Source organism: Panthera leo, chromosome D1 (assembly GCF_018350215.1).
Source record: "Panthera leo isolate Ple1 chromosome D1, P.leo_Ple1_pat1.1, whole genome shotgun sequence".
In the NCBI taxonomy this organism is placed as follows: Eukaryota; Metazoa; Chordata; class Mammalia; order Carnivora; family Felidae; genus Panthera; species Panthera leo.
The window spans coordinates 87,115,792-87,141,030 of NC_056688.1; the positions used below are offsets into that span (position 1 = coordinate 87,115,792).

At 34.9% G+C, this 25,239-nt stretch overlaps 1 protein-coding gene across 1 annotated transcript in view; it reads right to left on the reverse strand.

Moving 5' to 3' along the window:
* The window catches only part of CSTF3 (cleavage stimulation factor subunit 3), a 72,354-nt gene that overhangs the window by 11,779 nt on the left and 35,336 nt on the right, over positions 1-25,239 (reverse strand). The window contains exons 4-13 of the mRNA XM_042906536.1: positions 9,584-9,616; positions 9,089-9,186; positions 8,026-8,092; positions 7,901-7,935; positions 7,682-7,808; positions 5,940-6,017; positions 4,344-4,506; positions 2,006-2,115; positions 1,526-1,642; positions 1,193-1,267 (exon numbers count right to left, since the gene is read on the reverse strand). Of these exons, the coding sequence (XP_042762470.1) occupies positions 1,193-1,267; positions 1,526-1,642; positions 2,006-2,115; positions 4,344-4,506; positions 5,940-6,017; positions 7,682-7,808; positions 7,901-7,935; positions 8,026-8,092; positions 9,089-9,186; positions 9,584-9,616 (903 nt within the window). The remainder of the gene's footprint in view (positions 1-1,192; positions 1,268-1,525; positions 1,643-2,005; positions 2,116-4,343; positions 4,507-5,939; positions 6,018-7,681; positions 7,809-7,900; positions 7,936-8,025; positions 8,093-9,088; positions 9,187-9,583; positions 9,617-25,239) is intronic.

Genomic DNA, 25,239 nt, shown 5'->3' on the forward strand with positions numbered 1-25,239 from the left:
ATAATTCACATACCACAAAATTCACCCTTTAAAGTGTACAATTCAAGGTCTCTACTATATGCATGAGGTTGTACAATGAAAACTACTGCCTAAATCCAGAATATGCAAATTAAATTTTAAGGAGGAAATAAAAGTGAAACTACTAGAACACACTTCATTAATAAATTCCAACACCTAAAAAGGTTTGATCTAATACAAGCATGTTTAATAATATATGTTTAACTTTATACTTTCCTGGTTTATTGCTTTAAAAGCCCACTACTCTATTTTTCCAAAGACCATATAATGTAACTTTACTGATAAACTGTTAATGAGTCATTTTATACTCAGCACCACAGAGTGCTCAACACATGATAAGTATGTCATATTTGTTCAGTGAACAAATGTTTCTGGAATATGAGTAGGGTCCTGATTTGCCCAGTTTTGATGATGTTAAACTGTGTTACCCAGTTTTGACAGGTGGATACATGAATGGATGAACGAACTAGGAGTTCCTTGAGGAAAGAGATTTCCTCCAGTTTGTTGTTATAGTTCTGGAATCTAGCACGGTACACAGCACAGAGCAGTTTGCTAAATGAATTTTAAAATGATGAATAAATGCAAGCAAGTACAACAGTGGAATCCCAATACAAACAAAAAAGCAGTGTAGATTTCACTTGAGGCAGAGGGTCTCTAGGGCCGCATACATTGGCCTGTCCCCTTCTCCTCCCGATGAAAAAGCTTCATTGCACTTCTATAGAAACTCAGGACTTTGAAAATCACTATTATACAGCAGAATTCAGGATAAAGTGAGTTGCAGTCCAATTCTTTTCCAGAATATTGGTTTCTCTTGCTTCCATTTATTTAAAAAGATTTATTTATTAGGCAACAATTATGTGCCATAAATGGCTTTAAACTGTGATCATGAGGAATCCCCACTGTTTCATTCTGCTTCATTCCAAACAAAGCAAAACAAAACAAAACAAAAAAACAACTAAGAGAACAGATCAGACTACGAAGGGGGTCACATCATGGAATTTTTGCAAGGTGACTGAAGTGTTTTGTATAATTGTGACAGTGGTCCCATGACTCAACGTTATTGGTCAAGATTCACAGAACTATATCCAAAAAAACCAGTGAATTGTAATGTGTAAATTAAAAATTTGTTAAAGCTGACAGCAAAGGTGTTAAAGACACTTATGATGTTACTCACCAAGGTGGGGTCAATATCCTCAATTGCCAAAAGTCTGTTATATATACTGTGAACTTTCTCATACTTCATGCGACTCTAAGGTGGTAGAGAAGAAGTGGATATAAATATATATTCATAAACAAGCAGGATTTGAGCTCTGAGGAATCCAGAGGCTGTACCCCACAATGGCACCTGCTTTGAGCATAAATATATAATGAGCTGAGGACTAATACCTGTTCATTTTGCATCATCTCTACTAAAAGCAAGATGCCTGGCAAAGAAGCAGCCAGAAAAGTAATTCAGTCCTACAGTAAAAACTCCAATTATAAGAAAGTTCTAAATATTGTTACTGACCTCTTCATAATCTGCATATGCAAAATAAAGAAGCATATTCTTCTTTAATAAAGTGCTTATGGCTCTTTCATATATATTAGCAGCTTCATCACTAAATAATTTGGCATTATTCATATCCTAGGAGAGGAAAAAAAAGAAAGCTCACTCTTCAATAATTTTAATACAGTTGAAAGAGAATGAATATACACACTCATATATATACACATACGGACACATATGCATGTCTGGATTCTAAAAAAAATTCCAAAGACTTCTTCTGTATATTACTTAACATACAGAAGAAACCATCGTTTTAATGCCTTAAGAAACAGCCCCTATAATTTTGACTAAGTACTCTGAGTGTCACTAAGCTTCATACTAACAGAAGATTAAAATTTTCAACACCTATACTTCATTACCAAAAATCAGTGTTATATTTTTAGCAAATTATTGCTATATTAAAACCATGAAAAGGCCAAAACGGGGACGAGGAATACTTACCCCCTTTTCTGCAAGCAGTTTACTTGACTGTTCAAGATACTGGGCAGCTTCATACCAAATATCAGGGTGATGGCCCAGTACAAGCAGGCACTGTTCATAAGCAAACATAACTAGGGAAGACATTCATAACATTCAATGGAAATAAATATTATTTATGAAACTATCAATACAAGCATCACAACTAACTTAGTAGGCTAAAACAGGTCCCTCGATAATGAATGATAATTAGAAATACAAGCTTTAGTGATTTCAAGCACCATTATCCACCCAAGCCCCATCTATCCATCCATTGTTTTTTAAAGTTTATTTATTTGTGTGTGAGAGAGTGTGCACAGGTGTGCAAGCAGAAGAGGGGCAGAGAGAGAGAGAGGGAGAGAGAATCCTAGGGCAGGCTCTGCATAGTCAATGCACAGCCTCATGTGGGGCTCGATCTCAAGAACCATGAGATCAGGACCTGAGCTGAAATCAAGAGTTGGATGCTTAACTGAGCCACCCAGGTGCCCCCATCCATAATTTTTAAATTAGTATTTACCCAGCACAAACTATATGCTAGGGAATGTGAGAGACACTGTGAACATATCAGTGACTAACACTTCCTATACTCAAGAAGTCTACAGTGTGTTCGGAAGACTGATAGTACGAAAGCAATTATAAAAATTAGTAGCTATTATGATGAGGAAAATACAGTGTACTCTTGAACTCACAGCAGTCAGACTTAACATCGTTTAGGGACTCAAGAAAAGCTTCACTAAGGAACTGACATCTAAAGCAAAATCTGAAGAAGGGACTGATCAGATCAGATCAGAAGAAGAATCTGGTCAGATGAGAGAGTAAGTGAAGTGCAGGAAGAACCAGGAAAATGGTATAGGCAAAGGAAACTACCTACAAAGGCTTATAGGTAAGAGCAAGGCCAGACTGAGAAAAATTCTAGTTCTGGCAGCAGCAGATTTGTTTCTATCAGACTTTCCTGAAAATAAAAATCATAAACCAAAAAATACAAAAAACAACTATCTAAAGGTGCAGGAGAATGACCAAAAGAAACCAGTGGCCAAAACAGAAACCAGAGAAGATTGAGCCCTTAAAAAATCAGAACCACACTGGCCAAGATCCACATTTAATATGGCTTTTCCCCTCAGCAGCAATCCCTGTGTGTACAGTTCTGGGATAGCTAGATCTCTAGTCAAATACTGAAGTCTTACTAGCTAGAAGTAGTTAACATGGCATTCTGGACTACGAGAGCTGCTAGAAAATTAAGTGGGGAAATTCCCCAAAGGAGAGAGCCACAGAGGGTGGAGTCTGAAAATCAGCAGAAATGCCCTTAAATCTTTAGCAGGCCTCTGAAATATACATACACAGAGAAGAATACAAACAGCTCCAGTGAAAAGCAAAGCTGGAAGACTGAAAGAGCGGAATAGGTTTCTCAGCAGCTACCCACTGTCACGGAGACCAAGTTTAGAATTTGAGTCCCATCAAGTTAGAGGGTCTGGGTAAACACCTTGAACTTTCCATTCTTTTTTAGGAGTAAAAACTTGGTCCCAGGACTAAGAGATTTACCCTGAGATTAAGGGCAAAACTAAAACAGATCCATTCTAACAAGGTCCAGGTAATCTGACAGTAACTTAACTCCCTGCTAAAATAAAACTCAACATTTTTCAAAGGCAGATGGCAGGATCCAGTCTTTATAATGTATCGTTTGTATATCTGTACAATGTCCAAAAGAAAAAAATTAACTGTCTAGACTATGACAAAACAGGAAAATGTGACCCGCAGTCAAGAGAAAAAGAAACCAACTCCCTGATAGTGCAGACATCTACAATTAGTAGATGAGGACTTTGGAACTGTTATAAATATGTTTAAGGACATAAAGAAGAAGATGGTAATGGACATGGAGGAATCTCAACAGAGAAATGGAAACTATAAAAAAGGAACTATAAAAATACAGGGGCACCTGGGTGGCTCAGGTGGTTAAGCGCTGGACTCAATTTCGGCTCAGGTCATGATCTCACCATTCATGAAATCGAGCCCCACAACAGGCTCCGCACTGACAGCTCTCCCTCTCTCTCTACCCCACCCCCACTTGCACTCACTCTCTCTCAAAATAAATAAATATACATTTTTAAAAAATACAAATATTTCTAAAACAGAAATTTATGGAACTAAAAAGTATAATATCTGAAACAAATAATTGACTGGATGGGTTTAGCAGTAGATTGGATATGATAAAGGTAGATAAAGGTAGAACATGAAGATAGATCTATAGAACTCATTGAATCTGAAGAACGTAAGAGAAAAAAAAGACTGGAGGTAACAAATAGCCTGTGGGATAATATCAAGTTACCTCTTTTTGTGATAAGCGTCTGATCTTCCGTACGAAGAGGGTTGCTCTTTTCCCACTGTATGTATTTCTTCCACATATCCACCTGCTGGGCTTCTTGGGGAGTATTCTGAGGAGGCACTGAGGGAGCATTACGGTCCAAACCTTTCATTACTGTCTCATATTCCTAGACAACAAGCATTTATAATTCTGTGGTGAGCCTAGGAACAACTCAGATATACGGAATTGAATTGATCAGTTTAGAATACTTTGTTCAAAATGCCTATTTTTCCCAAATACCACTTTGTTAATATACTCTAAAAACTAAGAGCAGGGAGAAAGATAACAGAGGAATACTTACCCGTGAACAAGTTCCCAGGCCTGAGTGAACAGAACACCCCTGGGCCCTCTCTGCAGGTGATCTAGGAGGTCACTCTCCAGGACAGAGGAGTTGACAGATCAACATGACTGATGATCTGGTGGCATCATTACTGCCATCTTTGGAGACACTGTCTGTCTTTTAAAATTTCAATAGTTGGTATTACTAGGCTATCTTCCCTAACTTCTAACAGTGTCAATGAATGGAAAGGTATGCCCACAAGATAAAAATCTGTCCCTGAGACCTGTGAGACCACAAAGTAGTACAGTATTCAAATATGTATGAGCAGATAGGAGGGAAGCATAAGAACTGTTTCATCAACTGTAGATAGAACCTTGTCTGTATATCCCGCTCATATATTTTAATTTTTTTTAATGTTTATTTATTTTTGAGAGAGAGAGAGAGAGACAGAGAGTGAATGGGGCAGGGGCAGAGAAAGACAGGGAGACACAGATCTGAAGCAGGCTCCAGGCTCTGAGCTGTCAGCACAGAGCCCAACACGGGGTTCAAACCCATGAATCGTGAGATCATGATGAGCTAAAGTCAAACACTTAACCACATGAGCCACCCAGGTGCCCCCTGTTTATGTATTTTAAAAAAATTTTTCGGGGCGCCTGGGTGGCTCAGTCGGTTGAGCGACCGACTTCGGCTCAGGTCATGATCTCATGGTTTGTGAGTTCGAGCCCCGCGTTGGGCTCTGTGCTGACAGCTCAGAGTCTGGAGCCTGCTTCTGGTTCTGTGTCTCCCTCTCTCTGTCCCTCCCCTGCTCATGCTCTGTCTCTGTCTCAGAAATAAATAAATATTAAAAAAAAAAAATTTTTCCAGGGACACCTGGGTGACTCAGTTTGTTGAGTGTCCAACTCTTGATTTGAGCTCAAGTCATGATGCCAGGGTCATGGGATCAAGCCCCATGTCACGCTCTGTGCTCAGTGTGGAGCCTGCTTAAGATATTCTCTCTCCCTCTCTCTCTCTCCCTCTCCCTCTGTCTCTCTCTGAAAAAAAAAAAAAAGAAAGAAAGAAAAAATTTTTTTCTAAACTTGATTTATTTTATTTTTGTCCTTTAATATGTATGTAAAGAGGTATTTCATTTCAAATATATCATCCATTCAGACAATGCAATTAACTGTCACTGGTTAAGATTGCTAATAATTGAAAATGTCAAGAGGAACATCAGACAGAGAAAGCTCTTGTGTAAACACCATACTCATCATTATAGTAAGTGCCCTGTCGGAACCCCATACCTTTGCTACACGCCTAGCATTCATGTAATCTCGACTCCGATCTTCAATCATTTTTTTAGCTAAATGAATATTGATACCCTAGGAAAAAACAAAGGGAAATGTATATTATTTTAAAATTAAGTGTATTTTAACATTAGCATAATACAGTTAATCTGTTCATTTACTAAGTCACTTTAAATTCTTTATTTTAAAGGACTTTGTTAATAAAATAAAGATTCAATCACATTACATGCTTCAGAGATCAAGGAGGATCTGCTTATATCTGTTAGGAGCTGGCAGTAAGTCTCCATGTATCAGGAATTTCTAAAGATAAGGAATCATTTGGAAAGGGTCAATTATTTCATATAAGATTATACTAATAACTCTGTACAGATTCATCAGGGTGAATAGCCATCGCTTCACTTTAAAAGTCCTTTTTTAACTAGGTCTGCATAACTTTAAAAACAAATGCCGAAGTAGCATGGAGATATAAACATTATCTTTCACGCTTAGTAATTCTCAAAAAGTAGTCCAAGGAGTCCTGTTCCCTAAGACCCTTTCAGGGGTTTTCAGAGGCTACATGATGTTATTAATATCATAACACGTTGAATTTAGAAGCAGATATGAAAATCTTCCATTAACTTCTATTAAGTTAGGTAGAGATTCACAAAAATATAAAACAAGGCCACTCTCCTCACTAAATTTTTCTTGCTTTGAAAAAGACAGTTTGTTTTAATGCTATTTATGTTAAAATTTAAAATGTAAGGAATTTATTATTGTGAAATACAAATGAAATAATAAATATCTTGGAAATTTCTCAGTTTTAATCTCAATATGCTAAATACTAATAGATAAAAGCCACATTAAAATTAAAAGTTCTTTGTAATCTTCATCAATTCTTAAAATCCCAAGACCAAAAAATTTGACAATCACTGCTCATGCCTATGAGGGAACAGTTTCAATACCCTACACAGTTCTTCCCTATCACAATGGACATATCAGAAATTTTGTTTTAACAATAGAGCTTATTTGGCATGTATGTTTACATATATAAGCCGATTAGCTCAGCTGGTTAAAAAATATGCCAGTGATGGGCACCTGGGTGGCTCAGTTGGTTAAGCATCTGACATCGGCTCAGGTCGTTATCTCACAGTTCAAGTCCAGTATCAGGTGAGTCCAGTATCAGGTGAGCTCAAGCCCCGCTTCGGGTGAGCAAGAGCCCCGCTCCTCTCTCTTTCTCCCTCTCTCTCTCTGCCCCTCGCTCACTTTTGCCTTCCCTCTCTCAAAAAAAAAAAAAAAAAAAAAAAAAAAAAAGCCACTGAGACAAAGATCTTGGACTGCAGCCTCCCTGCATGCCAACAATCACAGCACTATAACTACATGAAAGACAAGCAATGCAACTGATCATTACTCCTGGAAACAATTCTAATAAGGTCCCATTTAATAAGAGATGAATGGCAATGTGTATGCATGACCGTGTGGTTTAGCACTGAATACAAGTGGTTTTGTAAGAATTATAATTTCTCCCAGGGTATTCTCTAAAAAATAACTCAGTAGTATTAGGAGACTCTCAAAACCTTCCAAAAACATTAGGAATGGTTCTTTGATTACAATCAATATAAAAACAAACCTGTGTAGCACTAATATCCAGGCACCTTATACTAATGAGGCCAGAATCCACAAATCCACAATGCATAAAAATTAAAAACAAAAAAACTAAAAATGGCTTAGCTATAATAATAAACTACTCTGGCCTAATTTACCTCTTCATACTTGTTATAGTCTCTCCAGAGTTGTTCAATATTGATCATTGGATTAACACAACCTCGTTGATAAACTCTTCGGACAGCTGTTATTCTCTGATTTTCTGCATAAGATCCAACAGCTTCCCTGGCATTGGATTAAAAAAATGCTATCAATTATATTACAGCTAAAGCCATTATTCACATGGGAAAAAAAAAAAAAACTATAAAAATACTTACACGCCTTTTAAGAAATTAATGTAATCCACCCAAATCTAAGAAATAAAATAAAATGTCAGTATCTTTCTTGATATTTTCAAATTTATTACGTGTATAGCATATATATGGAAAAAATTTAAGTCTACCTGATAAGACATAATTTCCATTCCAATTTTATCCAGTGCAAAGTCATATGCTTGAGCCATTTTTTCTCTGAAATAAATGTGACAGACATGTATTTAAATTATTTATTTTCTAAAAAGGTTTTATTATTATTTTAAGATTTTAGTTTTAAGTAATCTCTAATCCAATGTGAGGCTTGAACTCACAACCCAAGATCAAGAGTCATATTGACTGAACTAGCCAGGCACCCCAAATACATGTTAATAAACATTCATTTATTATTAAAATATATCTACAAATAAAACATACGGGGCACCATATGTCAGGTCAGAGCCTGTTTTGGATCTTTTGTCTGCACCCCTCCCCCACTCTCTCTCAAAAATAAACATTAAATATATATATATATATATGTATTTTTTTTTAAGACACAATCATAACTTCTGATCATAAGATGAAAACAGCATTTGAACTTTTTGTCTAAGCAAAAATGTAAAGACATCTTTGCAAATATCTTTCTTTTGTGTTTAGTTTGTCAATGTCTTTAATGTATATGCTTTATTTTTTTAACTACTGCTTGTGAGCTTATCAAAACTAAAGCCCATATTTCACTTATTGTTATATTCTTTAAATTGCCTAATCTTACATGTAGCAGATTCCAATTGGAAATATCTGATTCTCTGATTGAGGAGGTACACTGTGTCTGAAGATGTATTAGCTCTGAAGTAAAATATAGGAAGAAAGAACTTCCTCTTCAATATAAGATAATAAAAGATGAGGAACAGAAAATACAGAATTCTAGTTATAGAAATTCTAGTTTGACAACAAGCCTGCCAACAAAGTGACTGGGTGTTAACAAATGTACAGTGTTTCAATATAGAAGAAGGGCTTGGGTGATTTGATTCTCCAGAATAAGACCGACACCAGTGGCTTTCTTTGAAGCGCTTTTCCCAAGGTTTACTGACTTCTCCGAGAACCCTGACTTTTTGAACTCTTAAGTCTCCCCTAAGTTAAGAGAAGGTGTGAGTTTATGTGGGGTTGACTGTGTGCCTGGAGACGACTTATTCTTAAGATCTTGTTTTAACTTACTTGTAACTTGGCAGTTTACCCTTAGTTTCTCGAACGTATGAAAGATAACACTTCCATAAATCAATGTGCAAAACCTTCATAAGGCATCTTTGAAATAGCTATAAATACAAGAAAATATTATCAGAATCTATGGTTAGATAAATTTCACATGTATGTGGGTGAAATGGAACATTAAAAAAACAAATTCAGCTATTTTCATTAATTTATTATCTTGTTACAGATAAATGGCAAATTTAACAAATCCCTCCTATTTTCAGTTTAGATAATCAAAATCATTCTCATGATTTTGGTCAGTAGAGTATAATTATTTTCTTTTCCAAAATTTTTATTGTGAACATTTTCAACCATACAAAAAACTCAAATAAGTATAATGAACTCTTATATAATCAATACCTAGATTCAACAATTGTTACCATTTTACTAGATTTGCCTATATATGGTAAGTCCTGAGTTAAACTTTAGCATAAAATTCAAAGTATGTTTATGAGAACTCACCTTTTCAACCTTGTCATAATTTTTAGCTTTTATCTGAAGAGAAAGAGAAAAATGTAGAATTAACATTATTGTTTTTAGAGTATTAAAACACCATGCCTGAGATTTTTGACTAATCTTGCAAATTCATCCTTACACTTTCCTACTAATTCTGCCTTACAAAAATAACAAATAGAATTTTGAGTGCAACATGGGTAATTATGCACTGTAAATGTGCCTTATGTAAGCTGATTCTACACAGATAGCTTTTCATCAACTATTTATGTTTAAATTTTATAAATTTCAAAGTGTGTAAGTCACAAGGTGAATACAGAAATATATACAAGACATACAGAGCTTTATGTATCCAATGAAGACAAACTTAAAGCTTTATTTTCCTTGAATAGCTAATTACTAGAACAATCTGAGTACAGTTGCAAAAAGATTTGCTAATTTCGACTACAATTAAATTTCAGTCACCCAGTCAACCTCCTATATCCTAGGCACTATGGTAGGAACTGTGGCTACCACAGTGAACAAAACAAGCATAGTCTGCCTGTGTCCTCATAGAATTCACAGTGTAATGGAAAAGTATGTCAAGATGAGGAAAATACAGGGTGCTCTGGGTGCATTTAGAAGAAGCCTAAAACTCCGACTTGAGTAGTTGCAGAAAATTTCCTGGAAAAAGTGAAGATGTTAAGGATGAGGTGTTAGGCTGGTAAAGGGAGGGAGGACTTATTCCAGGCAAGAGGAATAACACGTGCAAAGACCAAGGTTAAATATGATTAGATTTCCCTTTCTCTGAATATTTTCATTAGATGGTAGGTGGGATCAGTTGCTCAACTGTGATGTATCAACAAATCTTTTTCACCCAGATAGGTGGATAATTTGATTGGTTAGAGAAATCCTGTGGTCCTTTTCTCTCAGCAGTATGTATAAATTTTCTATTTTCTGCCTTATGGTGATGCCGATGAGAACTTTGATGACAAGCTCTTTTTCTTTTGCTGATAACTTGGCTTTCTCTCTGGAACTTGTAAGATTTCCCCTTGATCTTCAGAGTCCATAAATTTTGAGAGGATATGCCTAAGTCTTTCCACTTTGAGGCAGTTTAGTCAAGGCTCTGAAGTCAGAACTCTCGGATTTACACTGACTATCCACTTAACCTCTTTTTCCTTATCTGAAAAACAGTGATAATAATAGCTATTTTCTAAGGCTGTTGTAAGGACTCAAAGAGTTAATAAATGTGAAGCCGTTAGAACACTGCCTGGCAAAGTGAGCACATAGTAGGTGCCATTTATTATTCTATTAGCACAAATTCTGCGTGGAATTTAGCCTGTCCTTTGAAAAATAAAGGTATTTTTCAGCTCAAGAATTAAAAAAAAATTATTGCCTCTCTTCCATCTGTTCCTTTTCCTTTTAGAACTCTTATTATACATATTACATCTCCTTGTTCTATCCTCAAAATCTGTCATTTTTACCCTGTCTTTTGCATTTTTGGTCTAGGCTTAAAATTATTTCTTCCACTAGATTTTCCAGGCCAATTATTTAGGTCTCCATGTTACCATTCTCCTCCATTTGACTTATTACTGTAGTTAGTTAAAAAATAATGGGTTTTAGCTCATTTTTTAAAAATCCTGCACTTCCAGTGTCACTGTATTCATATCATTTTGTGGAAGTTGTTGTCTCCTCTATTCTGTTGGGGGCTGTCCCCAAGAGTTTAGTTAGCATCCTTTCTTGTTGCTGGATCCTTAGACGTGTAGTTGTTTTTTCTGTCAGTTCAATGAAGCTCAGTGTTGGCAGACTGAGTGTAGCAGGTGCCCCTTTCTCTATTGTGACAGCTATGTAGCAGGGGTAGACAGCAAACAGGCTGTTCATGGTCTTTGGACAAAGAACCAGAAAGAAATCTTTGTTCAAGAGTAGGGAGGATTCAGCCTGCTGGTTCTACTCCTTTTTGGTTTCTTGGAAGCCACGCTGATGTCAACTTTCCTCTGGGGGTAGAAAGGCAGTTGAGGGGTTCCACGTATTTTTATGGGTTACTTTCTTACTCTTTGCCTTAAGCTCTCCACTAGCCCTCTTCTTTGAAGCTGCCATAAAACCTGAGATTTCCTTGCATCCACCTGCTTGGCTCGGTAGAGGTAAATAAGTTGAGTTGAAAGTGGAAGTGAATTCACCAGCTTCCCAAATGCAGATGACAGACTATATAAAGTTCTCACAACTGGCCAGGAAAACCAATACTCACAGAGAAAATTGGCAAAGGATACGAATAGAAGATCCCCAGAAGAGAAAATGCAAATGGTTAAAAATAATATGGCAACACATACAAACTCCCAAGATGGGAAAAACAAAATAACAGATACCACTTTGTACCAATTAGTATGGTGAAAGTTTAAGAATATTATTACCACTACTGAAGTGGTAGGAGGAAAAGAGAGTTCATACACTGCTCAAGGAAATATGAATTGTTATGGCCCTTATGGAAAGCCATTGGCAAAAGCTATTCAAATAAAAAATATGTATCTTTTGACCTAGCAATTCTACTCTCGGATCTATACTACAGAAACAAAAGCACCAGGATATAAAGGTGTTAAACAAGGTTATTTACTGCTAAATTTGCAGCAGGAAAATTAGTTAACAAAGTAAATATCCAAAACAAATTACCTGTTAGAGCTTTAATTCATTTTATATATACCAATGGTATATATAAAATGAATTAAAGCTCTAACAGGTAATTTGGGAGAATTTCCATAAGATTTTATTGAATGAAAAAAGATTAAAATGTGTATAATATGATCCATTTTTATAAAACAATGATCAAAAATAAATCTTATTTGTACATATATATGTTTGCATATGATTTTATGAGCATGGAGAAAATATGGAATACAAAGTTGGTGATATAGTTATGGTGGGCAGAGTTGTATGGATAGGAGGAAGAACAGAGACAAAAAAAAAAAAAGGAGACTGTACTGCGGAGACCGTACGTATACGATTTATCTATTTTTGTATAAGAAATAGAAAACAAAGAATCTGGCTTTTGTCTACATAAATTGGTCCTATGTCTTGGATTCATTATTTATTACTTCAACTGGCATGATGTTCAATACACATATGTAGAAAAACTATAGAATTCTCTGGTCTTAAATACCTGGCCACTGTCATTCATTAATTCAATCAGTAAACATTCAACAGCCCCTCTCTAAAGCCTACACTTATGGCATTAACATAGCAGCCATAATCTCATTACTTCTTAAACATCATTCAAAATTTTAAAGTATCAACCTGCTTTGGTAAAGCAGTGTGATAAAAGAATTTAATCACCTTGTATCAAATGCTGAATTTCTCCCAGCATCAGTATTTCCATTTATAAAACAGGGATGATAAGAACATGTACTATAAAGTTTCCAAGGAATGAAAACAAAATAAAGCATCTAGACTTTCCAGATGCATAAATCATACAAATTTACAAAATCATGAACTAAAAGAGCAAACACTTTTCATTACATATTCTCTAAACAGATCTATATAAACCAAGTAACCAAATCGAGGACTATTATTATAATTGGCCCCATTTGAGAGAAAAACAAAGGTTATGCTGCAGGTCATATTCAAATTCTATTTTGGTGAAAAATTCCATATTGGTGAAAAACCAGCACAAGAATATGTCAACACCCTGCCTTTGGTATTCCTACTAGGCCATTTTTCTTCTTCAAAACATTATTATCCAAGGTATTGTTTACTAATATTTACATGAATACATCTAGAAGTTAAATATTCTTAATATTTAGCATAGTTATGTAGGCTTGTACAAAATCTACCTGATAACAAAAGCTTGGTTTAAATTTTTTAAATAATAAAAAGTTCTAGATACTGCCTTGAACTTTGACATCAGAGATTCTTGATCTATTGTTAACCAATGGAAAATGCCTCCATTTAATAAGCCCATTATATGCATACACATAATTTTACAAAGCTCACTAGAATTTGGCTCATATCTTATCTATTAAAAGTATCTTATGGGAGCACTTGGCTGGCTCAGTTTGTAGCACATGCATCTCGGGGTTGTGAGTTCAAGCCCCACATTGGGGTTAGTGTTTACTTAAAAATAAATAATAAAAGTTATGTAATTTTGAAATGAAACTAACAGGCTCTTAAAAAATTATCTTTTGTCTTCAGCTCCCAAACTTTAATGTGCAAATGATCACCTTAGATGATGATCTATCAAATGTGGATGTCTGGGGACACCTGGGTGTCATGATCTTGTGGTTTGAGGGTTCGAGCGCTGCATTGGGCTCTGTGCTGACAGCTGAGAGCCTGGAGCCTGCTTTGGATTCTGTGTCTCCCTCCCTCTTGGCCCCTCCTGCACTCGCGCTCTCTCTCTCCCAAAACTAAACATTAAAAAAAAAATTTTTTTTTAAAGAAATGTGGATTTCTGTTTTATAACAGGAATCCCAAGTTATACTAATGCAAAGATTTCTTAAAGTGGTTGGAAATATGCTAAAATATGAATAATTTATGTGTGTGTGTGACAGAATGACAATTTTATCACAATTTCTGATGTGGTTACATTATATATATTTTTTAAGTTTATATATTTTGAGAAAGAACACAAGTGGAGGAGGGGGAGAGAGAAGGAGAGAATCCCCAGCAGTTTCTGCACTGTCCGTGCAGAGTCCTCAGCACACAGCCTGACAGGGGTCGTGATGAGATCAAACCATGATGAGATCACGAACTGAGACAAAATCAAGAGTTGGATGTTTAACAACTGAGACACCCAGGTGCCCCTAATGTGGTTGTGTTATTTTTATAATTTAAAAAATCACTATAAGAAAAAATTAAGGATAATTTTTAATACTTATCCTTCTGATATATCTACTGTTTATCATAAGAATTTGTCATTCAGTTACAATTTTACCAAGACAAGAAAAGTTGCTGTGGAGGGAAAAGAATAAAAATTTTATAAGTGTCAGGGTGCCTGGGCGGCTCAGTTAGTTAAGTGGCCAACTCTTGATTTCAGCTCAGGTCATGATCTCATGGTTTGTGAGCTCTGACAGCACATAGCCTGCTTGGGAATCTCTCTGCCCCTCTCCTGTTGTGCGCTCTCTCTCTCTCTCTCAAAAAAAAAAAAAAAAAAGATGTTGCATAAGTGTCAACTTCCTACTAATTATTTTTATTTAATGAAGGGGGGAGATAAGTGAAATATTTTAATTAAACTTTAATTGAATTCAAATGAATGGTTTTTGGGGCAGAATAAAACAAGTGTAGAATATTGAGTAAACATAGATCTGTGCCTAACACTTTTGAACATTTATTTCCAGTCCTTTCTTAATGTCCACAATTATTTCTCCAGCATTAATGAACACTGTCTTTTGGAACTAAAACTATCCTCTGACTAATTATTAGAAGTAATGATCACTTGCAACAGATTAGGCATTTTGGCCTATTTCCTCAAATTTAATTTTTTTTCTTATAATATACCTTTGGAAAACAAATCCCATATAACATCAGAATTTAAAAAATATATTTGCAAATTTGTCAGTTATAATAATCATTAATAAATAACTGTATAATTAATTTTAAATGGCTCAAAAACATATTTGACAAATAAACCCAAATGACATGGTACCTCCATAAACAAGCAAAACAATATGAAAGAAAAAGTAAATCTCTATTTTCTTTGTTTAGGTTATTTATTTATTTTTATGAGAGACAGAGATGGGGTTGGGGGGGAGAGTATGAGTGGGGGAGGGGCAGAGAGAGAGGGAGACACAGAATCCAAAGCAGGCTCCAGGCTCTGAGCTGTCAGTACAGAGCCCAACACAGGGCTTGAACTCATGAACCATGAGATCATGACCTGAGCCAAAGTCAGAAGCTTAACTGACTGAGCCACCCAGACATCCCTACTTTGTTTAGGTTTTTATAGAGCAACTAATTAAGAAAAGTCAGTGCTTATGGTGTTTCTTAAGATTTTATTTTTTTTGCAATCCCTACACCCAATATGGGGCTCAAACTTACAACCCCCAGATCAAGAGTCACATGCTTTACTGGCTGGATCAGCCAGGTATCCCAGTGCTTGTGCTTTAAGACACTACTGGACTACATAGCAGAAGCAGGGCTAGGGCCTCATCTCAAGTGAATTTACACAGCAGTGCTTATGATAAGTGTGATAAATAAATGAATTAATTGTAAACCTATATTCCTAATTTGTATCTTTTCCAAAGTAAACCACATGCACTTTTGTGGAATTTAAACTGAGTTTGAGCTACAAAAGTTGCCTCATTCTGCTTGTCTTAATTATCCAAAAGGTTTGGCCCCAATCCTAAAACCTACAAGCAAATGGAATCCTAATTATAAACCCCACCTTCCATTCTTTTACTCTTTCCCTACTCTTTTCTGGTGCTCTCCAATCTCATATCCTAAAAAATAGGTGTTGGAAGATTACATAAGATATATAGTTTTTAAGTTGCTGGAGTAGCTGAAGTCCTTTGCACCACCTAGTTCCTATATCAGCAAAGGACTGTCTATAAATATATTCATTTTTTTAAACAAATAATTGTGTGTCTATGTGGTAGGCTCTATTCTAGCACTGGAGATACAGTGGTGTATTAAACTAAGTTTTAAAAGTCATGGACTTCTATTTCAGTGAGGGAGTCAGGTAAATAAAGAAACTAGGTAGTTTAAAATTTTTTTGCTCATCTGTACTTCCTACTTTTCCTACAATAGATTATATTATTTCTACAATTTGTAATTTTTCTACTAAATATAGTTACAAATGATGTCTATATATGCATATACAGTTAGATAAACCTGTTCCTGTCCCATAAATTTTCAATTCTCTGAGCACTTAAAATGTGTCACAGAAATAATATATTGTTAAATATGAGTAGAAAGTATAGACCACTGTTACAGTCTCGTTATGAATACAATTAAAATGTACTTAGCAAAAATAAGATCAACTTCAGTTCTAGATTGTTTATATTCATTTTGATTCTTCATACTAACCAAATTAGGTATTAATTGATCTCCCACTTTTCTGAACCAACTAAAAGGTATCTTCAGTGTGTGCACAGGATTTACCAAATGGATACAAGAATATGAAACTTAATTCTATTAACAAGCTTATAATCTACTTGAATACATAAAAGTAATTATTGGAAAGAACATAAGACTAAATTTAAATTATTTTGTATACATTCCATGTCCTATAAAATTCAGAGGAAAACGAGTTCTACGCAATGGAGTTACCAAAGAAAGTTTCACTTAGCAGGTGGAATCCAGGCCATTAATGAGAAAAAAAGGTTTGTGTAAATCAATGACATGAGTTTCTGGAATTTTCTGTGGAACAGTGAAGACATCCACACCTGAAAGAATAAGTATTAGGAAAGTAGATTGCCTAATTGTGGTAGAGGTCCACTACAAAGGGCCTGAGCCAATCAGAGTTTAAATCTGATGCACAAAAAAATTGTCACCCAATAATGAAAGTACAGAAACTATGGCTTATCCACATTAGGGTGGGAGGTGGAGGTGAGTAAGACTGAGATGGCTTTAGTGCTATGGGATGAGGCAAGCAGGCACTAGCTGAGAGAATAATAGCTAAGAGGCTGTTGCTGTTTCCTTAAGTAGGGTAATAATGGCCTGATCTTGGGGGAGAGGAAACAGGGAAAGAAAACCAGTAATAAAGAGGGAAGGATAATGGAGGTTTTTTTTTTGTTTTGTTTTTGTTTTTTTTTTAATGAGAATAAAAATAAAAAATGTTATGGTAGTTGCTGTAAAGTTTACTTTTTTTTAGATCTAATATGAGATGGCCATACAATTTCTACAGGCAGAAACTGGTTAAAGTTAGGAGATAAGGTATTTGTTTTCAAGTTAGACTGGAATTAAATAATATTTTTATCAGTCATTTGTTTTAAATGAACTTACATACATACCCAGAGTATATAATGCCTAAGACATTAGGAATATTGTCTAAAGCAGAGAATATACACAATTTTGGAAAAAACATGTATTACCAGGCAGAAAAAAAGAACAGAACTAAAGAGTACATAAGATGAAAGAAAAAGTACAAAATCCCATTTAAGAGGTCAAAAACATTATAAGAAAGAGAACTGGTGGACGGTAGGATATGCCACAGGTCAAAAGGAATGTGGGTTTAAAAAAGGTCACTAGATCTGGTAATAATAAAGTTATTGCTTACCTTTTACAAATTTAAATTTCAAAGTGAAAACAATTCAATTTCTTAGAAGTTGAAATCAATGACAAAATACTAATACTAGCAGCACTTATTAAATACTTAATGTATGTTAAACGCTACTCTAAGAAGAGTTTATATGTATTAACTCATTTAATCCTAGAACACCACTCAAGTAAAGTACTATTATGATTTATTACTTAAAGATGAGAAAACCAAGGCATAGGAAGTTTTAGTAACTTGCCCATGATTGCACAACTGAGCTCTTAGCCACTACACTATTCTGCTCTTCATCAAGACATATGTATGAGGATGTTCCCCAAAAGAGTGCTTCTAATACAGAAACTTGGGACACTTAAATGACCAAAGGCAGAATAAATTATGCTTTGTCTTAACAAGAGCATAGGGTATATACATATGTACATAAAACTTTAAAAGCAGTGACATATATTTATAATACTAAATAGAAATAGGTCTACAATATACTATTTTAAAAAGTAGAACTTAAAAAATATATACACATTTGCTATGTTTACCCATCTACCTCTCCTCCTTATTGTTCCCCCACCACCCATCCAGAGTACAAGAGATATAAACTAAGGAGAAATGCACACAAAACTGTTGGTCAAAACTGTTATCACTGGGAGAATTGAGATCTGTCTCAGTTACTATTTCCGTAACACATTTTCTATTAGCACAAGTTTACCCCAGCAGAGATTGGGTTTTTGTTAAGCGAAAAAGAAAATCATAACTTATTTGGGGCAGTAAACTCCTCTTCTGAGTAATTAATTGATATTTTTCCCTGGCTATAAACAATCTCCATTTTAGATTCATTTTTAAATGCTTTGAAATTGTCAGTCAGGCCTACAAAGCTAAAAAAGTTAAATAATTTATAGGTAAATCAGGCAAAATTGATTTCAATCAAAATTGTCAAAGGTAAAAAGTCTGACCTATTTTGGTTTTGCCCTAATTTACAGGGCATCTGTCAGCAACCATCAATTCCCATCTATAGAGGCAGTCTGTTTTACTATCTCAATTCTTTGCTCCCAGTAAAAACATTTTGTCAACACTATGCCAAACACTATTTTTCAAAAATAACTAACCTTCAGATTTTGAGTAAATCTTCAGATTTTGAGTAAAATAGAGCAGGATATTTTACCTTTTGAGGAAAATACTTTGGTCTGAAGTATCAAAAGTCACTAATCATCAATGCCTCAATTGGTCTGGCTACTCTAGTGCCACTACGCTTCCTCCCATCACTTCCCCAAAATTGTGTGGCATAGAAATTGTTTCTAAACAGTACATTAAAACCAAGAACGAGAAATATGTATAATCGTTTGAGATGTTTAAGCTAGTACAGGAACGTCAGAACACCAAGTTTATAAGCTACTGATCTCAAAAACAGTATCAATTCCATAATGCGCAGCATGAGTTGTGCTCAAGCAGATGTACTGACTTGACTCATTTCCCCCAAATGTCTTAACAGTTTCTTTCCAATCTATTTATACTGTTTTCTACCCTGTTACCTTAATTTTCAGCTTTTATGAACTGTCCTCTTAATGAAATGGAAATCCTCCAGGCAAACTTAAAATACTACTCAATAATACAATTTCTCTAAGATTATGTACCTTAGAACATATCTCAGTCTGCTCTCATTTGCTGAGTTAATCTTCCATTAGTATAGTCATACAACCTTTTTCTTTTTTTTTTTAAATGTGTGGAGGGGAATTATTTTTTAAGTAATTTCTATGCCCAATGAGGGGCTCAAATTCACGACCCCGAGATCAAGAGTTATATGCTCTTCGGACTTAGTCGCTCCTGGAGGGGAAAGTTTTTGAAGTGGAAAACCATTTACATAAAACTCTTTACAATCCTTTCTTTTCTTACTGCACTTCTCACTACATTTGCAATTTCACAAATTGAGAATTGCTATTTTTAAAAATTAACAATTGAATTATCACTGGACAAGAGCCAAATTTTAGTCACTCCTCTACTGTGGATCATTCTAGTTTCACTAATCAATTTCCTTCCCATTTTGATAGATTCCTATCAGAATACCATTTCACTTGCCAATTTTCAATGGCATCATAAATTTTTCTATGCATGTCCTTGTCACTAATTCTACATATGATTTTACATTGCTAAATCACATATAACATTTATACTAGATATGTACATATCATGGATAAAGCTTCATCCAGATTTTCTCAAGATCACTTCTGGAAAAACAAGATTAAGCTTCCATAATGAAGTGATACAAATTTAGTGGATTATATTTCTCTACTTTTTGAACAACTTGCCTCCTCTTCCAGGATCTCCTTATCAACACAGATCCATGAATGTGGAAAAAAAAACATCCATTTCCTCATTCTACAACACTTATACAGTGCATTCCTCAGACTAAAATATCACATTTTTAAAAATCATTGCTTCTATTCAAATACTCTTAATTTTAGATCAGAAGTTATAATTAAATTTTGGAATTCTGCCCTTCATACCCTTATCATTTTATCCAAAAAAATAAAATCAACATTTGTATTATGACTCAATTCCAGCTTTTTCAATCCTACATGCATAGTTTGTTATCAAAATGACCTAATTCCACACTGCATTTAAAAATGTTCACCAAATAATCTCCTAATCTTTTCCACCAAAACTGTACACTTAATTTTTTTATCTCTACTCTTGGACAAACTATACAGTGGTCATTTTTACTAAATTCTGAAACAATTTAAAAGGGCATTACCTGGCTCATTTGAAAGATCATGCCAGCAATGTTTGATAATGAAATATCAATTCTGAAAAGTTGATCTAAAAAAAATTATTATAAATGTATAAAGGTATTTAAGTAAAATCATATTTATATTAATTGCTTATAAAGCCAAAAACTGGAAACAATATAATGTACAATAAAGGGCTGGTTAAATAGCATATTATCTAGAATGGACTATTTTGGCATATTTAAAAGCAATTTTGTATAAGTAACACAAAAATATGCTACCATGTGGAAAACATAAGTTACAAAAAGTTTCTTAAGATTTTACAGCTATATCTAGAGAAGCTAACAGTGGTGAAAGGTAGTGGGAATAACGATTTTCCTCTTTATATTTTTCTGCAATAAACACATATTACCCTTTTTAAAAAGAAAAATACACATTTTTTTTTTAACTTTACAGAGTGAGAATGAGGGGTAGTGGAGGGGCAGAGGGAGAGGGAGAGAAAGAGAATCTTAAGCATGCTCCACACTCAGCACAGAGCCCAACACGAGGCTCCATCCCACGACCCTAGGATCACGACCTGAGCCAAAATCAAGAGTATGACGCGCAACCAACTGAGTCATCCAGGCACCTCCCAAAATACAAGCTTTATTTTCCCTTTTAAATAATGACAAATTCATTTTTCCTCTCATCTATCTTCTAACTTCCATTCATTTGATGCCACTTCATTATGCTCCCCTTTTAAAATTGAACAATTCCAAAATGTTTATTCACCCACATATTTAGCTTCAGTGACAACTGTACATAACGCCTACCGTAATAACTCTTTATCTTTTCAGTATTCCTTCTAGATATTATTCCATTGGCTCATCTGAAAACAAATGCATCAACATCATTTGTGTGAGTGCCCACAAGGGAAGTGACCATCAGTTTAATTCATAGCAATACTAGAACACTAGAATACTGCCTAACATATAACATTCAATAAACAGTTGCTAAATGAGTGTAGATATACCTAACATTGATTGCATATTCAAAGTTAACTTGTGGAATTATTATACTAACTTAAGTATCCATGGAAATGTAAAAATATAAAATTTTTATTTATTAGAACTTTAGCTGGAAAATCCCACCTCAATAAATGGTTTAGAAAGAATATTATCTTGCCAGTCAATTTAGAAAAACAATTTTATAAAATTAGATTAAGGACTGAATAAAATGCTAATGTGGATTTTGAAAGTAGATTTTCACATGGTTTAGACAATTCCATGTGAACACCAAAATTATTTTCTCATTAATTCACTTAAACATTTCCCATGTAACACTGCTTCAAATAATCACCTGAAAGATGAGAAATTGGGACTCTGAAAATAAGTTTAAATAAGCAGACATAGTTAACAAGTGATAAAAACAAAGAAAATCTTCAGGTAAAAAATACTAAATTCCACAAAGAATCAAGAAATAAGATTGAGACCTACATCTTCTTCCTCTGTGATAGATATGTTCCAAATTTCAAATTATTGCTCCATTTTTATGAGTTAAGTCCTGCTTTAAAATGTTGTGTTTATAATCTCCAGAATGTTTATAAAATAATCTAACAGGTACTTAAATTTTAAAACTTTTTCCCTTATTTCCTAAGTATATTTCTCCAAGCAGGCCTATAAAGCCTTCACAAAAGCATGCCCTTTATTCTCTGCAATTTGATTTCTATAGTTTGAAATGTTTGGCTTATATTTCACATTTTATCTCCTTACAAATATATTTGTGAGGACACTTCCCAAAGTGATAACACCAAAAGTAAAGAATTAAGTTCAAAGTCTATATGGAACACTGCCATTAAAATTTCAGTAGACAAGAACAAAATAAGATTGTACTCGCATTCCTGCTATAAAAAAAGAGGCCCTCACTGTGCCGTCACTTAAATGTAAAGAAAGGTGAAGGGGAAAAATGCTGAGTAGCAAGCTCTGCATAAAAATAGTATTTTAGCTTATATATTAAGTCTGGAGGAAGGCTCCTGTAATCCAATAAACGGATGGCCATTCTTTCTAGTGGATTCTAATATACAGGTCAAGGCAGCACTCAGATTATCAAAATTGGTGACACATAAAAAGTAGTAAGAAAATAAGTCTCCTACCGCCCAGTTTCTCTAAGCTGAGCTGACAGCCCTTTTCTAACCACTACCTAAACCTGAGGGAGGACAGAGGGGAGGGACAAGACCATTGACATTTTCCTCCCCACATCGCCCTCATCAAGCAATATGCACCCAAACAAGCCATAAAATAATGTAAGGATGGACTTCCAAATTGCTACATTTGAGATACATTGTTGGATAGGAGGACATGCATGTTGGAAACCCAGATTTTATGAAGTGTTTAATTACTTCACCACTGGGAACACTAGTTGAAAAATGTTTAATGTTAAAAAATAAAGACAAAAATAAGGCATGCCTAGGTGGTTCAGTCAGTTAAGGATCTTGATTCTTGATTTCAGCTCAGGTCATGATCTCAACTGTTGGTGAGCTTGAGCCCCCAGTGCCATGTCCTCTGCGCGGATGGTGCAGAGTCTGCATGGGATCCTCCCTCCCTTTCTCTCTGCTCCCTCTCCCACTTGTTCTGTCCCTCAAAATAAAGAAACTTAAAAAAATAACAAATAATTAAAAAGTAAAAAATGTTTAATGTTAAATAATACATATATCTGTATATCAAAATTTCACTTCAAAGGGAACTCTGCAGGGGTGCTTGGCTGGCTCAGTCAGCTGAGCATCCAACTCTTGATTTCAGCTCAGGTCTTGATCCCAGGGTTGTGGGATTGGGCCCCAAGTCAGGCTTTCCACTGAGAGTAACACCTGCTTTAGATTCACTCTCTCTCCTGCTGCCCCTTTCCCTCACTCACATGCACTCTCTCTAAAACAAAAAACAAAGAGATCTTTATAATCCTTGAAAGTGCCTTCATGATTTTGATGCCTTTTTAATTAATAGCTCAAGAAAACTTGTACTGTGAATTGAGAATGTTCTTCACAAGTATTTTATAGTCAGATCAATTTAAGCGTAAAAATTACGTATCTAGCAAAAGTATACCGTTATAAAATCTACTTAAAACTATTATCATTACATACAGGTATTTAAGTCTTCTCATGTCTTTCTAATGTTGAGTTGCAAGAATATGTTAAGTTCAAGACATGAGAAAAATGATTTGCAAACCTAAGATTTAAATGGGAAATTATAGGTTTGATCAACTAAATGAAAATCTAAGCACAAAACATGTATTTGAAAAAAGTATTGACAACAAGCCAAGAACACAAACAAGGAAAAAGATTGATTTTTCATCTCAGAACATATTTATCATTCCTTCCAATCGGACACTGGGAACAGCATAAGCAATAAAGAGAACATACAATTTAAAGGTTTTGTCAAAATTACTTCAACTTTAAGGGGTGCCTGGGCGGCTCAGGAGGACGGATAAGCATCCAACTTTTTTTTTAATTTTTTTTTTTTAACATTTATTCCTTTTTTGAAAGACAGAGAGAGACAGTGTGAGCAGGGGAGGGGCAGGGAGAGGGGGAGACACAGAATCTGAAACAGGCTCCAGGCTCTGATCTGTCAGCGCAGAGCCTGATGCGGGGCTCGAACTCACAAACTGAGATCATGACCTGAGCCGGTCGGAGGCTTAACCGACTGAGCCACCCAGGCGCCCCAGCATCCAACTTTTGAGTATGGCTCAGGTTATATCACAGTGGAGCCTACTCAAGATTCTCCCTTCCCCTCTCCTTCTGCCCCTCACCTGCTCACGGGCACACGAGCACATGCTTGTTCTCTCAAAAAAAATTTTTACTTTTAAATAGCAAATTGTGAAGTTGCCCTTAACTCCCCTAATATATGGTGTTTCTGCAAATAAGAAAAACAAACAGAAAACGGGATAAGGATATCAGGTCTCAGAAAAAGAAATCCAGAGTCTTTAAACATGCAAACATGCTCAATCTCATTCATAAGAGAAATGCAAATCAAAACCACTCGGAGATTATTTACCTATAAATACTGGCAAAAGTTTTAAAGTTTTAAACATTGCATAAGAGAATGTTGAGGAAGTGGGGTTTTTCAAGGATTGTCAATGGGATTTTAAATTGTTATCACCTCTGTTGAAGGCAATTTGTCTACAGAAAAATTTTAAAAATCCCACATATTCTATGATCGAACAATTCTTCATCTAGGAACTTAATCTAGAACATAGTTACACAAATGAAAATGACATGTAGAAAGATATAAAGTGCAGTAATGTTTGTAATAAAACAAGTCTGGGAAGAACTCAGTAGGAGTTGTGTTAAAATATAAAGTACTTGTAAAAAAAATGACCTTTAAAATTTACTTTAAACAAAAAAGAAAGAAAAAGCAAAATGCAAAACAGAACATAAGAGGCCATTAGTCATGTAAAAGGAGAAGAAAAAACATAGGTTGAACATTTGTCACTGGGGAGGGGAACTGGGTGGCTCAAGGAAAGGTAGATGAAAAATTTCACTAGGTCCTTTTGGTATCTTGGATTTTTGAACCGTATTTTAAAAAAGATTATGCATTTTAAAACTCTAAACAAACCCTCCAAATACTCTAAAAATGTACAAAAGACATGGGATATGTATTATGCACAGAGAAATAAGATGTAGAATATTAAACTATTTAACTAACAATATATTCTAAGGCAAAGGATTACTTTTGCAAATCCTAAACATCTAAGAGAATTTAGGCATTTTTAAAAGAAATCTATCTTAACACAAATACATAAAACAA